This window comes from Ursus arctos, unplaced genomic scaffold, assembly GCF_023065955.2.
Source record: "Ursus arctos isolate Adak ecotype North America unplaced genomic scaffold, UrsArc2.0 scaffold_19, whole genome shotgun sequence".
Taxonomy (NCBI): Eukaryota; Metazoa; Chordata; class Mammalia; order Carnivora; family Ursidae; genus Ursus; species Ursus arctos.
The window spans coordinates 11,581,619-11,597,733 of NW_026622863.1; the positions used below are offsets into that span (position 1 = coordinate 11,581,619).

The 16,115-nt window shown below is 38.9% G+C and overlaps 1 protein-coding gene across 6 annotated transcripts in view; it reads left to right on the plus strand.

Annotated features, from left to right (window-relative positions):
• The window catches only part of FTO (FTO alpha-ketoglutarate dependent dioxygenase), a 415,235-nt gene that overhangs the window by 129,438 nt on the left and 269,682 nt on the right, over positions 1 to 16,115 (plus strand). For all 6 annotated transcript variants that reach the window (XM_026494768.4, XM_057314090.1, XM_044382390.3 and 3 more), the window contains exon 4: positions 4,055 to 4,198. In XM_026494768.4, the coding sequence (XP_026350553.1) occupies positions 4,055 to 4,198 (144 nt within the window). The remainder of the gene's footprint in view (positions 1 to 4,054; positions 4,199 to 16,115) is intronic.

Consider the following 16,115-nt stretch of genomic DNA (forward strand, 5'->3'; position numbering starts at 1 on the left):
AATCAGTAATTGATTATACCGCTCTTTCCTGCTGAGCTTGGAGAAAAATTCAGTATGGAATAATTCTGTTCCAGGGCTCACAAAAGCCATAACCAATAAGTAGTTGTGTCCTCTGATATGTAGGGTATTCGTCATTCCTGTTCTAGAGGGTTCTCCTTTAAATGGTTTTGGGATTAACCTAGAAAAATGGTTATAGACTTTTTACTGTGGGACTTTATTCTTAAAGAAAACTTGCTGAAAGTTGCTCCTAACTAAAGAATGCTTGGGAGAACATGTATCAGAAGTAAAAAATAAGAAAAAAAAAAGGTAAAATTCTGTTCAAAAGGCAATATCAGATTTTAAAGGTTTATATATTATTTTAGAGAGAAAGCAGGGGTGGGGGTGGTAGGGGCAGAGGGAGAGGGAGAGAGAAGCTCAGGCAGACTCCCTGCTGAGTGTGGAGCCCAATGCGGGGCTTGATCCCACGATCCTGAGATCATGACCTGAGCCAAAACCGAGAGTTGGATGCTGATCTGACTGTGCCACCTAGGCGCCCTGTGGCAATATCAGATTTCAGATTCAAACTTAAGGAATTAAAGAATAGCCAAAGTTGGATGTGTCGTTAAAGGTCATTTAGTAACATTCCTTCCCTGAACTTGGATTTCTAGTCTGTTTTGTTTTGTTTTTTTTTCATCATGCCTGTGCAGAGTAATATGAATTAATAGTTATAAAGGGGGTTTCCTTCTTTTTTCCCCTTCCTTTACTGCCTTTGACCCTTCGGCACAGTTACTGTAGTGTAACATGTTCAGAATTTAGGAATTCCGTGTATGAGGTTGTGCCGTCCAGGGTGCACGTACTTTTGGATTGTGTGTGTGACGTGAACATGACACAGCCTAGGTGACACACGCTTCGTTGCCCATTGTGATCACAGGAAACTTTGCATCCTCTTATCTTCCTTCATCACTTTGTACGCTACCCTCTGCGAATCTAGACCGTATGTGTCTTTCAAGTTTGATCTTCTCCAAGAATTCTCTACCCATTCTAACCTTCACTAAACCCGTCCCTTCTCTAAACTTCTTTACAGTTAAGACCTATACTAAATGAGCTGTGTAATGCTTTATTATGTTATTTGATTTAATTTGCAGGTTTTCTCCACCCTCAAATTAACATTTTCTTTTCCTGCCATCCAACCCAGGAAGGACTGTTAATGGGTGTGAACAGAGCGTTTTGTTTTCTAAGTAAGCGGTTAAGTACAACTGAATGCCTTCTCTGTGCCAGTTAGTAGGACTCTAAATGTGGATGAAACAGAAAAATGGGCCCTCCCCTTGAAGACCAGAGTCTAGCATCTAATGGAATTTAAACTTTTTTCTGGTATTCAGTGATAAACGTTAATAACTTCACTAGAAAGAAAGCTCCACTGGGGTGAAGCTCTTTGATTCATTCATTGATAGAGCCCAAGTGCTCAGATCAGTGCCTCATATATAGTAAGTGCTTAATAAGTGTTTCGTAAATGAACTTTTGTAAGTTTTTATGTAGGGCAATCCCTGCAGGACTGTTCGTGTAGGCAGATCATGTTGTATGCCTTCGCTTCGTTTACATGTCTCTCCCCTCCTGTATCCCCGGATACATTGTTCTCGTCCCAGAAAAGTCAGTCTTGAGTATCCTTCTAGAATAGAATATCCTTCTAGAATAGACTATCCTTCTAGAATATTACCTGTACATATATACACACCTGTGTGTATGTGTTTGTATTTTTTACACAGATTATAACCTGTCAGTTTCTTTCTCTTAAAAATGTATCAGATCTGTATCAGTGCATAGTCATATTACTTTCAGTGGCTACATAGTGTTTTATTGCCTGGACATTTCATAATTTATTTAACCAAAAACTTATTGATGGATATTTAGATTGGTTCTTTCCTTCCTCCCTCCCTCCCTCCCTCTCTTTCTCTTTTAGAGAGAGAGTGCGTGGGCATGCATGCATGCACGTGAGCCGGAGTAGAGGGGCAGAGGGAGAGAGAGAGAATCCCAAGCAGGCTCCATGCTCAGCATAGAGCCTGGATGATGCGGGTCTCTATCCCATGACCTTGAGGACATGACCTGAGCCGAGATCAAGAGTCAGCTGCTTAACTGACTGAGCCACCCAGTCACCCCTATTTAGGTTATTTCTGATCTTTTGCTCTTATAAACAGTGGTACAGTAAAGATCCTTGCTCAAAAGTCATTTTGCAGTCTCTGCAATACATTCCTAAAAGTGGAATGGTGGAATTCCTTTAAGTTCAAAGTGTTTATGCATTTGTAATTTTGATAAGTGTCGTCAGATTGTCCTTTACAGAGTGTGAGTATGCCATTTTGCTACACTCTTACTAACACTATATTTATCAAAGTGTTTGATCTTTTCTGATCTGATAAGTTAAAAATATCTGTTGTGGCTTTAATTCGAATTTCTCTTATATGAGTAAGTTTGAACATCTTTTAAATGTTTGCCTACTTATTTCCTTTTATGTGTTCTGTCTTCATAACTTTTGCCCATTTTTCTGTTTGAGTATTGATCTTTGTCTTATTGATGTTCGGTAGTAGCTCTTTATATATTAAAAAGTTCTTCCCTGGCTGTGCTTTCTTGCTTATATTTCCATGTGATTTATAGAATCAGTTTGTCCAGTTACCAACCCCACTTAACTAAAAATCAGTCCTGTTGGTATTTTTATGGGGTTTGTGTCAAATTTATAGACGGGTTTAGGGAGAACTGGCATTCCCATGGTGTTCCGTTTTACATCCCTAGAACATAATATGTCTTTACATTCATTTAGATTTTCTTTTGTGTCCTTCAATAATATTTTAAAGTTTTTTTTCTTACAGACAATACACGTTTAAGATTTTTGCTGGGTGTTTTAATATGCACCATTTGTAGGTAGCATTTTCTTAATTTGACGATTGCTTGGGATATATTTTTCCTGGTTGATTTGCAGATAAATAATAATTTGCAAAAAAGCATTTTTCTTACAAAAAAAAAAAACCTTTTTCTTTTGTCTAATTATGGCTCATTTATTATGCAACTCCAGAGAGCACACTTGTGTTGGTCATTCCTTCCAGAATAGTGACGAGTCATTGTGGTGATAAAGGCAATTATATCCTAATTCTTAACTTTGGGAAGATTTCTAATGTTTCCCTATTAAAATATGATGCTGGCTTTGTGGTTGAGAGAGATCTGTATTTTATTGTGTTAAGGAAACTGGCCACTTATTATTTTATTGACGTTTTGATTATGGAAGGATGTGTTTTACTGAATATTTTGTGTATCTTTGGTGTCTGTTTTCCTCTAAGAATATGATGAATTTTACGTGTAAGCCTTTTCATATTGAACTATCCTTGTATTCCCGTGATAAGTTCTACTTGGTCATGGAATGTTATTCTTTTAATATGCTGTTAGATTTGGATTCTGTTTCCCTATATTTAAGAATTTTGCATTGATTCTCAGATGTGAGAGTGTGTGTGTGTGTGTGTGTGTGTGTATTTTCTTTTTGGATTTTGATACATATTATTCTGTCTTCATAAAAAGAATTTGGAAACTTTTCTTTTTCTATGCTCTTAAACAATTTAAAGTATATGGAAATAACCCACTCCTTAATTGTTTGGTAGAATTCTTCTTTAAAACTCCTGACACCTATGTTTTCCTAAGAGATAGTTCTTTGACAATGTTCTCTTTACCTTTTATGGTTTCATTAGCTTTTCTCCCCTTCTGGGGATGATTTTGGTAGTTAATATCTTCCTAAAAAACTGTCCATTTAATCCAGATTATCTAATTTATTTGTGTGGAATTGAATAAATCATCTTTTATTGTTCTTGGTATCTGTGGTTTTTTTCTCATCGTTTAAAGATTTTTTTGATTAAAGCATAAAGGACATGTTAAAAATATTTGAAAGAATGTGTTTTTTAAGAAAATATGATGTAAAAGGATATAGTTCACTTCCTATCCATTTTTTATTAAAACTAATTATTGCTGAGCTAATGATTATACAACCCAGAACCTGAGACGAGACATTTCCTTTCTGATCCAGCTCTTCTCTTTTTGACAGGCCCAGAAGAAGAAAGCGAGGATGACCCTCAGCTCGAAGGCAGAGACCCTGATACTTGGCATGTCGGGTTTAAGATCTCGTGGGACATAGAGACTCCTGGCTTGGCAATACCCCTTCACCAAGGAGACTGCTACTTCATGCTTGGTAATTAGGAGGGTCAAAGCTATATGGATACTCTGGTGTCTAAGTTTTAGATTACTGGCTACATATTTGGAATGTGTCCCTTTTTTTTTTTTTTTTTTAAGATTTATTTATTTATTTTAGAGAGAGTGTGTGGGGGAGGGGCAGAGGGAGAGACTCTCCAAGCTGACTTCCTGCCAAGTGGGGAGCCCAACATGGGGCTTTGATCTCAAGACTCATAAGATCATGACCTGAGCCGAAAGCAAGAGTCGGACGCCTAACTGACTGAGCCACCCAGGTGCCCTTAGAATGTGTCTTTTGAAATAAGCTTTTTAGGTATTTTATAGCGATAGTGAATCTGCTACATGGAACTGGTATTTTTGTTTTTATTTCCTCATTTTTCTAGGTAGTACTCATCTGTAAAAGTTGCCTTTTTTTTTTTTTTCCCGTCTCCCATTCCAATAGTTTATGGAGTTCCCCAAATGTGCTAAATAGCTTTCAGGACTTTTCATCAGAGTTGCTCAGTCATCCAAATGAGCTTATTAGTCTGACGTATTAAGATGATTTCTGTATAAGTTCTTAGTGGAAGTTTTTTCAGTTTCGAATTTAGTTTCTTCTCAGGAGCAGCTGACCTGAAAACAGGGCCTTTCTCTCCACTTGTGTTGAGTTCTTTGGGCAGCAGTATTTCAGCTGTATTTAGGATTCGGTTAGCAGCTTTTGTTTTTGGCTCTTTGCTCTGAGTGTTTGGTTTTGGTTTTGGACTTTCTACTTGTTTTCCAATGCACAGCATATAGACGGTATGCTTTCTTAACTCACAAAGCCTCGCTGGGTTTATTCTGTTGCTGGCTTTAGCTCCTGACTATCTAGGGTTAATCTTACTCTTACCTGCTCGGGGATGTCTACTCACGTATTGGCTTTAGAACTGGGGAGCCCCAAGGCTCAAAGTGGATATTTATGAGAAGAATTATTTCTCAGTTAATTGAGTATATGTAGAGGGCCCGCTATGTTCTCCATGCTGTGTAAGGTTCTGGAGGAGATATTGGAAATGGATAAAACTTGGTCCTCGCCTTCTCGAAATTCAGAGTTTGGATTAGCTCTTTACGTCATTACCTCATTAAGCATTTTCCAAATTTTAGTCATTTACATGTCAGGTTCAAGGTTCTCACCATATCCCTGTGCTGCCTGTACTGTTAACTTGTGTAATATTTTTCTCTAAATAAATTCACCTTCTTTCTTTCACTGAAGTGGATGTATTTTAGAAGGAGATTTTATAACACTGTCTTAAGCAGAAGACCAGTATCACTTGGTTTATAATTAGAAGAGGTTTATAAACAGAGAGAGAAAGTGAGACAGAATTAAGACCTGCTGCTTTTGTTTGCCAAAGATCTTGAGTCCTGTTCTGTCTTTGTTAAAAGAGACGTGTCTCTGTTAGGTGTTAACTGTGTGATGGTACCAATCAGGGACTTTCTCCTTGTCAGCAGCAAGACGGGAAGATCATTATGTAGGAATTACTTTCCCATGGTGTGTGATTCAGTGGTGCTTGACGTTGTGTCCCTTCACCTCTTCAGTTCTTCACGTGGACTGATGGCCACCTTTGCAGAACAGTGATCTAAGCAAGCCCTGCCTCTCTTATTTTCCATTTGCATGTCGCTCTACAGTTCACGATTCAGTTGCACATAAGCAGTCTCATTCGCTCTGCAAACAAGCTTGTGAGGGAGATGGCATGGAGATTGTTCTGTGCTTAAGTAATTTGCCTAAGGTCACTGGGTTGGTACAGGGGATTAGGGTGGTTTGCAGGTTTCATATACAATGCTTTTCCTGCTCTAAAAGGGACCGTTTAGACTTGATTCCAATACACTGAAATCTCTATGTGGGAACATTTTTAAGCCGAAGGTCATCTCTTCGTGAGACCCTCCCCTGCTTGCTGCGGGATCTGAGTTTCTATTTTGAAGTCCCTGCCCCATCGGCGAGCATCATTTGTAGGTTACAGATTATTACTCAGTTTTTAATGTACCACCCAGATACGGATATTTACTGTGAGTACAAATGGGTTTTAATTTCAGCCAATATTAACCACTTGCCTTTGGATACGTTTTCCAGGAGTTTCTATTAGCAGTTTGTATCTTTAAAAGAAGTGAGAGTCATTTGGTGCCATTCTGGTTTTTTTTCTTTTTAATTTTTATTTATTCATGAGAGACAGAGAGAGAGGCAGAGGAGGGGGAGAAGCAGGCTCCCCGCTGAGCAGAGAGCCCGATGCTGGACTCGATCCCAGGACCCTGGGATTACGACCTGAGCTGAAGGTAGACGCCTAACCGACTGAGCCACCCAGTTGCCAATTTGGTGCTATTCTAAATGGCTATATTAATTTTCTGCATATAGAAGTAGTAAATATACATTTTAGAAGTTCAGCTGCCATCCGTTTACTTAAGAACATCTTGTGTGCTCTTTTCTGATTATGAAAGTAAAATAGATGTTCATTGTAGAGAAAAGAAACACTGAAAGGTATGAAATGAAAGAAGAATATAAAAATCAGGTTCATACCTGTTTTGGTATATTCCTTTTCAGTCTTTTTTCTGCACGTGTATGTATCTGGAATAATAGCAGTATGTGCATAACAGCCACATTGACTGGGGACTAACAACAGTTCAGGCATTCGTTTAATCATCTCCATAACCCTAAACAGTAGATGATAGTTACATTGCGCAAGAATCAGCTCGGGTGTAACTGAAGTAGTGACATAGCCGTGGTTACACAGTTAGTAGGGTGTGTGGATTGGAACTTGTTCTTTTATCCCATTTGGGCTCTGACAACCTCTTCAAGCCCCCCCCCCCTCAGGTGCTGATCCCCGCTCTGAGCTCCTGGGCCCCCCTCTCCCACCATGATGTCTCTGCTTCACCTAAAGGCTTTAGGACTAAATTGTTCAGGAAGGAAGGAGAAGATGACAAGAGTGTTCTATGTCCTTCTTTCTTTTCCCTTTCTTTTTAAAGTTATGTTTCTCTTGCCTCAGAAATAGATTAATAATGAAAATATTAAATAATGACATTGTTCTTTTTACCTTTATGTTATAATGAATATACATTTTTAAATATACATTTGTCCCTTTAGCTACTGTAGGTGATAAACTGAAGCAAGTGCTATTATTTTATAGGCGCTGATATGCAAGACCTCCTATCCATTCCTCATGTCCCAGCTCCTGCGTTCAGATGCAGGGGAAATAGCTGGTACCTTACTGATCTGGGCCGGGCACAGCACAAAGCCCAAAGCATGCTTTTAGAATATATTCATTTAGAATGTATTTTCTTTATTATTATTATTAAAGAAAAGTATTATTTTCTTTATTAAGATGTCATAGTCAGTTTCTAAAAGGAACTTTCCTCCATCTCCTCTTAAACAAAATCAAACAAAAATAAAACCAACCATCGTCTGTCGCTGCCTTTTCTCTGTACTTTCTAGAATCCAAATCCTTCAAGGAGCCCAGTGGTGGGACCTCAGCCCTGTGCTGATATCTGAAATCTGAACTTCATAGCACTTATGAAAAGGAAACAGTTTAGCTCAATTTATAATAATATATTGGTCTGCAGAGGAAGTGCAGGCTGAACCCTGCTGTCTCAAGTAAATACTCCAGGGGTGTCTGATGGGGAACGTGTCGGGTGCCTGTAATAAATCCACTGCCTGTGGAAGTGAGTGAAGGCCCTGCTGGCAGTGCCTGAGGACACGCTTAACAGGGGTTGTCACGGTTTTACTTTTAAATTGGAATCTTTGCCCTAATCTCAGAGTTAGACATGACCAGATTTGCAAACAGATTTACAATTTTCACTAATTTTCCAACCAGGACTTCAAAAAACACTTAGAGGGAAAAAAATACACCCTGGTCTTTCTCAGAGTAGGATGATTTACTTTGCCACAGATGTTTTCCATAGACTGAATGTAACCAGGGAGTTAGGGACTTAAAAAGTGGCTTGGAGACAAACTGTGGGTTTGTTTTTTGTGGAACAGATTATACAGTTCAAGGGACATCAACCAAATTATGTTCATTAACCAGGAGCCGGGTATGGAGATGGGCTGTTTGAGGACAAAGGTGAGTGCTAGGCAAACATTTGGGGCAAACCTCCTTTTTATCCATACCCCCCCTTCATTGATTACTTTTTACTTGTCACTGTTCATCACTGTTCTCCTGGCCTCTTTATTTTTGTTTCCTTCAATCCAAATTAAATCTCATTTTCAAATAGCTATCTCAAAGCTTCAGTTGCCAAGTAAAATTTCCATGGCCAAAAGAAAAAAAAAAAAAAAGCAATGTAAATTGAAATGCACGCCGTTGCGTTTTTGGTTTTGCTTTCCTTCATCAACAGTTTAGGGCAGAATGATGAAAGGCCATTTCCTGTCAGGTGACCAAGTTCCAGACTCATGGCATTGTCTATTGGCTGTATGCTGTTCATCTTTCTCCCGAGTCTCTGCCTCCCCCAGACAACTAGTACTTCTTCATACTCGCTTCCCAGGGTTACTGGGAGGCCAAAGAAGAAAGTGCTTTGCAAGCTACGATTTGCATGTGGGGACCAACTGTGAAGATGAGGAGCTGGGCCATGGCATTACGGGAGAACCAGTGAGGCGAGTGGAGGACAGAAGAGCACTAAATATTGTGTTCTTATCCTGCTTCAGGCCCCGGGTTCTGCCATCTTGGCATGTCACTGTTTCATACATATATTTCCGTGACCACATAAAGGAACTGCAAGAAAGGGCCATCTCACCAACCGCTTCTTGAGGGGGAGAAGAGTTGAATCAGAGCTCTGTGGTACCCACACTCTGACCTTGGTTGAGGGCTGGGTTTACCTATGAAGCCTGGTCACTAGTGTTTTACAGATTAGTTTCACCTTCTTTGGAATACCTATGGCTTGAAGCAGCAAGACCCAGAGCACGGTGAACGTTTGATGTGGTAGAACCTGAGAATATGCCCTGCTTCTATTTTTGGCGTCAACATGAGCACTCCAGTTGGAGACTGTTGCCCTGTGAGCAGGAAGAACAGAGGCTTCTAGGAGTTTAAAGCCTCTTAACGGGGCCTCCTCTGGGACTTAACTTGGAGACTGTGGTATCTTTGTAAATCCTCCAGGTGTCCCTCAATCCTGCCCTGATTTAGACATTTTATTCAAAGGAAAAGGCTTTTGTTATTTCTTCCTCTGACCCCATTCCCTTCCTCCCCCAACTCCTGACTGACCAGCTGAAGTAAAAAGTACCTATAATTTATGGCTTAATCATAAATTCTAAATAATTATACTTTATTACCTCTCATGGGTCTTGAAACGTAGGTGCTATGTTCTGCTTTCTGCCGAGGCAAGGGAATAATAGAGAAACAGTAATAAATTATAACTTCAGGCTGCAGTCGGTAAGCTTGAGGAATTGCCATTTCAGTGGAAAGTGCTCGAACAGCCAAATGAGCACCTGTCATGTTTATTTTCACTTTGAAAAGTAGAAACATGACAGCATAGTTTCAACTGCTCATCCAATACGAACTTGTGGTGTTCTTACCTTCTCAGCAGCTACAGTATTTGCTTCTTGCTCGTCATGTTTTTGCAGGGTTGAGGATGTATCTGTCCTCCTGAAACTTTTACTCTAAAAATATGCCCTCAAATGCTGACATTTTCAAACTTGTGCTTTTTGTCTTGATACCTGATTCTTTTGTATTCAGTAGAATTGAGGAGAGGACATCTCTTGTGGAATTTGCTCTGAGGAGAGGATTTCCAAGTACTTGAAAGGGTTTCCCCATCTCTTACACTTTCTTAGCATATCCAGTCTTTGTGCATATTTTCATGTCACCGATGTCTTGAACTTTCCTTGAGGTGCATGAGTACCTACGGAGGGCCAGGCACTGAGCTGGAGGCTTTGATATATTTTCTTTCTTTCTTATAATAAGTCCATCAGGTAGGTAGTCCTCTGTCTTGGATCATTGTTTTTTTGCCAGAAAAGAAAATTGATGGGGATTGCTTGCTAATGGGTGTGTGGGTTCTTTGAGGGGTCTGAAAAAGCTCTAAAATTCATTTGTGGTGTCGGTCACACAATCCTGTGAACACGCTAAAATACATTGAATTGTATGCTTTCAATGAGGGTATTGTTTGGTATGTGAATTATATCTCAATAAAGCTGTTTTACAGAAAGGAAAAAGAGGCTTAGAGAGGTAAAGTAACTTGTTCAGGGTGACGGACCTAGCGAAGCTTGCGTTAGAATGCAGGTTTTTCTGAGACCAAAGCTGTTTCTTCTGTCGAATCGTGCAACTCTACTAATTACGTCTTCACAGGATCTTTCGTCTTTCAAAATGCAGAAAAAATTAACTGAACAAGTAATACATCAATACACATATATTCTCATTGTAAAGGATTTGAATAGTATGGAATTATATAGAATAAAATTTGGAAGTTCTCTTTCACTTTCCTGTCTGGTCCTTTTGTAAGCATTAACATAAATACGGTTATGCCAATATGATTTACATGTAGATTGCTGCTACTTTATAAAACGAGCACACAAATGGGACCTTATTATATATGTTACTCTAGTACTTGTCCCCCCCCCCCCTTAATGATATATGTTCTGGAGATCTTTCCCTGTCAGTATCTCATTCATATTGTTATTGTTATTATAAAAACAACATGTGGACTAGGAAATAAAAATTCAAACATTAAGGATCTAAAACAGAAAGCGAAAAACTCCTTGCCACCTGTCCCCAAGTTTCATTTCTCAGAAGTAACTACTTTTCGGTGTGTTTGCATTTCATTCTTTAAGTGGTTACCTCCTTCACTCTTAAACACCAGCTTAATACTGCTTTCTTTCCACCCAGCAGCTTGAAGCACTGTCTGTTCCTCCATTAAGAAAAATGTGAAGAAAAGTGAAAAATGGGGATGTGGCTCTTACACTCTCTCACTCTTGCTAAGAATTTTTTTTCTTTATTTATTAGAGAGAAAGAGTGAGAGCGAACAGGAGTGGGGGGAGGTGCGGGGGAGGAACAGACTCCGAGCTGAGTGGGGAGCCCGATGCAGGGCTTGATCCCAGGACCCTGACATCCTGACCTGAGCTGAAGTTAGATGCTTAACCAACTGAGTTACCCAGGTATATTTATGTAGGTGCCCCTCACTCTTGCTAAGTTTTACTAGTTAACATTTACTTTTAGTTTTTTGTTTTTGTTTTGTTTTGTAATTGATTACCTTATAACCGGTATATAGATAGACTCTTGACTTTTAGGATATAAATTGGGGAATGAAAGTTCCCTTTCAGCCAGATCATTACTTTTCCATCATTGTAGATTGTAATGTCTACACACTCATCTATAACACTGCCATGCTTTCCCTGTACATGGAATCTGAAATTTGAAAGCCAGTACCTAACAGTGCTTACGTATGCATCCTTTATTGCAGAACTAAATGAAGTGACTAGATCCATACATAGAAGATGGGAGTCCACAGTAATCACTAACCTTGTCCCATTGAAAGGGTATGTTACAAATGTCAGGTCAAGATTTTATACTAAATCAGAGGCCCAGAATCATGCTCCATTTTAGCTTGCTTTGTATTTGAACCAAGACTTTCTTGTGTGGCTCTCCCTCTCCCCCTAGAAGTCATAATTGCCTTTCTTTATTCTTATTAAAAAAAATAATGCCATAGTGCTGTCCCTGTGTCACATGATGTTTTATCTTACCACTTCTTCAAACCCACCAGGTACAGTTATCGTACTGAGATTTCTTCTCATTGTGGTCCTTGACGATTCTGTTTTTTATTTGGATCTCATGTCTTTTTCTTGAAATTTTCTAAAAAGGTCTTCTATCCCCACCCTATTTTCGGTTTCTAAAAATGCATAACCTCTATAGCACCTAACACAGTACTTTGAACATGGTAGGTGCTTTAATAATAATTTTTGAATTAATGAATGGATGAATAAACCAAAGATTAGTACCCCCCCATATCATGGCAATAAACATATAGGCAAAAGGAAATACTTATTCTGTCCTTGAAAGCACCTAGCCGGAAAAGTTTATGAAGTCCCTCCTCCAGAACAGGAGGCCATTCATTTAATACTTGGGGATCTCCAGAGACAGCTTTTAGAATTTTCCATGGCCCATTCCTTCAGTGACCCATGCTTTGCTTCCTAATACCTAGTCCAAATGACCATGTGACATGACAGAATTTCCCAGTTGGTACAGTGTCTGGATCAATCTGTACATTCATTCTTTTCCAGATCATTTATTAAAAAAACTACTAAAGGTAACAAAAATGTGTTGATTTCTTTTAAGCTGAGGATGGGTGAGTTACTATGAATTTTGAGATCCTTTTATTCCCTCATAATTTATCTAGTCAGAGTCATGCTGTATTAGGATAAATCTGCATCCGGGTTGGTTGGGTGGAATGTTTCCCTTTGGCTGACAGTCTTAAAATGCCTTCTTTGGCTCTCAATATATATAACATAACTCCTGAAAGCATGAACTGTGGAAAGGAAGTTTTTCAGACTTTTAATTTGATTGCATATCCTGTGTGTTTTCTTTGCCACTTCTATAAAGATAGCAAGAATGGCCATAAAGGAAGTTGTTTTTTTGTTTTTTTTTGTTCTTTTAATTGATTCTTGTTGCAGGTTTCAGTTCAGGATGAGAGTAGGAATGAGTTTCACATTCCTGACACTGTCCCTGCAGCACATCTCCAGGCCAGACATTATACCCCATGATGGAAGATTCCTTAAATTCTTCCTGTGGAATAATTCTTCTAGGCCCTAAAAACACTGAAAACTTTTTAAAAAGACCTAAATTATAGTCCTAAGTCAAATCATTGTAGTGGCTTTGTCCTAAAATTCTATCCTACAATTGGCTCTGGTACAACCATTTTTCCTTCTCTTTTGTTTACACTGTTCCCTCCACCTTGTTGGGTTTTTCTCTCCATCTAGGTATATTTATGTAGGACGATATTAAAAAATTAAAGAGCCACAATGGCATGGGCTCCAACCAGTCAGTGTGGATGCAATTATTCTTTTTTTCCCTCTGGACTGTAGTGATGGGTACAGAGGTCTTATCTACTAGAGTTATGGTTTTTGAGAGCCACTGCTGTGTTCTGTATATTCTCGCACTACACACAGCACTGAATGCCTTGTCCATAACAGGAACTTGTCACGTATTTGGAAAGAACATCCTTTTTTCCTCCCCAGGCCTTAGCCAGAAACCACAGCCATCATCCTCAAGTACCAATGGAAAATTAGATGTGAGATAGGAGTGAATCAAGACGGAAGGCAAAGGTATATGGAGGAACAGAACTGGGAGGTTTAAGTGGCTGCTTCTGTTTCCTTCATTCCCTTTATTAGGGCAGTTCCGGTCCGCACAGAAGCAGTGGGCAGAAATGATGGCCCTGTATCTTCAAAGGGGGAGAGGGAAGAAAACGACTCATTCAGGTTTACTCATTCTCATCTCTCTGTTTCCCCAAACTTCTCTGCCCTCCTGTTTCTTGGGAAGAGTTACAATCTGGAAGACTAAGGCAGCCCTTGCCGAGGTGGGATTAAAGTTCATTTAGAAAACGAAAAAGAATGATTAACCTCAAGAATCTATTCTCTTTACAACCCAGCAACAAACTAGGCATTCCATAAAAGTTAATTTAGAAACAAGAGGGGGAAAGTCATGTATCCTGAGGCCATCCTCACCTCTGTACTTGTTTTTGTAGGAGAGTTTTTACTCCCGTGAAAGACTGTTTTCGGGGGGAAGGTTTACAGAACCATCCAAAGCTCATACAGCCTTCTCTGATGGTTCTGTGCCATCGTTTTCATTTGGGGAATGAATGCTTCTTTTCTGAGGATCTCCTCATTGAACATTATCCTTTGGATCTTTCCAAAATAATGATACTTATTGTTTTATTTTACTTGCTACATACAGAAACAGTAATATATGCCATCCAGTCAAAGCTGCCATCAGTCTGAACATGTAGTCCCAACTTCCGAGATACTAAATAGAAAGAAAGAATGTGTACCTTGGAACTGATGAAATATAGTACATGTTCGCTTTAAAGAATTTACAAACAATAAGAAGATGTAAATACAAATACATCATATTATCACCTTGCAGAGATAATATTCTTCATACCTACTTGGTTTAATTCCATCTAGTGTTTCTTTCTGTACTTGGAAATATATGGGGATTTTTTCTTTTTAGAAAATACCGTATTAGATACAATGTTTAATACCCGTTTTTTTTCAATACTTTCATATCTTGAGCATTTTTCCTTATTAGATATTCCTTGAAATGTGATTTTTTAAAATGGCCTAGATGTTACTCCCCTCCTTTTGGTAGTTTAATGCATTTCCAGGGTTTTGATGTCATGTATACTGCCCTGGTGAGCATCTTTGTACATATATCTTTGCAGCTTGTTTATTTCTTTAGGAAAAATAACTAGAAGTGGAAAGCTTAGGTGAGAGGAGGGTAGAGCTATTTTAAAACTGTACATATTATATGGTCAGACTGTCACAAGATTGTTTTCAGTGTACATTCCCACCACAGTATGTGAAATGTGGCTGTCCGTTACCGCCACAAGCCTCCTTCTCCTCGCCCTGGATCATACTTGGCATTACAATTTCAAAGTATTTTGCCACTTCAGTGAGCAAAAATAACATGCTGCTGTTTTAAATTGCTTATTTATTTATTTAAAGATTTTGTTTATTTATTTGTCACAGAGAGAGAGAAAGGGGGAGAGAGCGCACAAGCAGGGTGCTTGGCGGCAGGGAGAGGGAGAAGCAGGCTTTCTGCTAAGCAAGGAGCCCAATGTGGGACGTGATCCCAGGGCCCTGGGATCATGACCTGAGCCAAAGGCAGATGCTTAACCAACTGATCCACCCAGGCATCTCTTAAATTGCATTTTTTAATTTATTGATGAGGTAGAACTTTTCCATGTTTGTTTGCCATTCGTATACTTCTTTCTATTACTATTCATCATCTGCCCATTTTTCTGTTAGGGTGTGTTTGTTTTTCTTCACATTTACTTTATTCAACCTTTCAGTCCACTTCCCAAGTATTTTTTAGTATATTCTTTTGGCTTTTGACTTAGATATTTAATGTTATTTTTTAGTTGAAGCATAATTACTTGATGATGATGATGATTTTTTTAAAAGATTTTATTTATTTGAGAGAGAGAAAGTAAGTGAGAGAGAGCACAAATGGGGAAGGGCTCAATCTCAGGACCCTGGGATCATGACTTGAGCTAAAGGCAGATGCTTAACCAACTGAGCCACCCAGGCGCCCCAATGATGATGATTTTTTATACTTGCATTAAATAATCATATTTGAAAGTATTTAACTACTTTTATGCTCACTGGTAATTTTTATAATATGGGTTTTTTTTCTTTTAAAAATTTATTTTTTAAATTGAGGTATAGTTGACATGCAACATTATATTAGTTTCAGGTGTACAACGTAATGATTCAATATTTGTGTTTATTGTGAAATGATCTCCACACTAAGTTTAGTTAACATCCATCATCTTATATAGTGTGAAACCGAATAAAGGAAACCTGATTTATAATAGAGTTGGGAGGACAGAAAGGGGAGCTCTGATGCCCTACCAGCTCATCTGCAAGTCAGACACAAGCAGGAAGATGCTACTTTACTGTCTCAGCAACAGGGAGGAAGATTTTCCCCGTGCCCCACAACAGCCCAGCCAATGAGAAACTGCCACAACTCAGCCAATGAGAAATCGTCACCACCCTGGACTCTCACTTTCCTCCAATGGACCTTTGTTCAAGCAGCCCCTCCCACCTTCTCTTCCTCTGTAAAGCAGTGCTCCTCTTCTTTGTTCTCTGCAACTGTCTGTGGTTTTGTCATAGATCATGTGTCCCAAATTGCATTTTCCCTACCATTCTTGAATAAACCCATTTTGCTGATAAAGTAACTGGCTGTTTTATTTTCAGGGTCAATAGTAATTATAAGATGTTTGTATTTTTT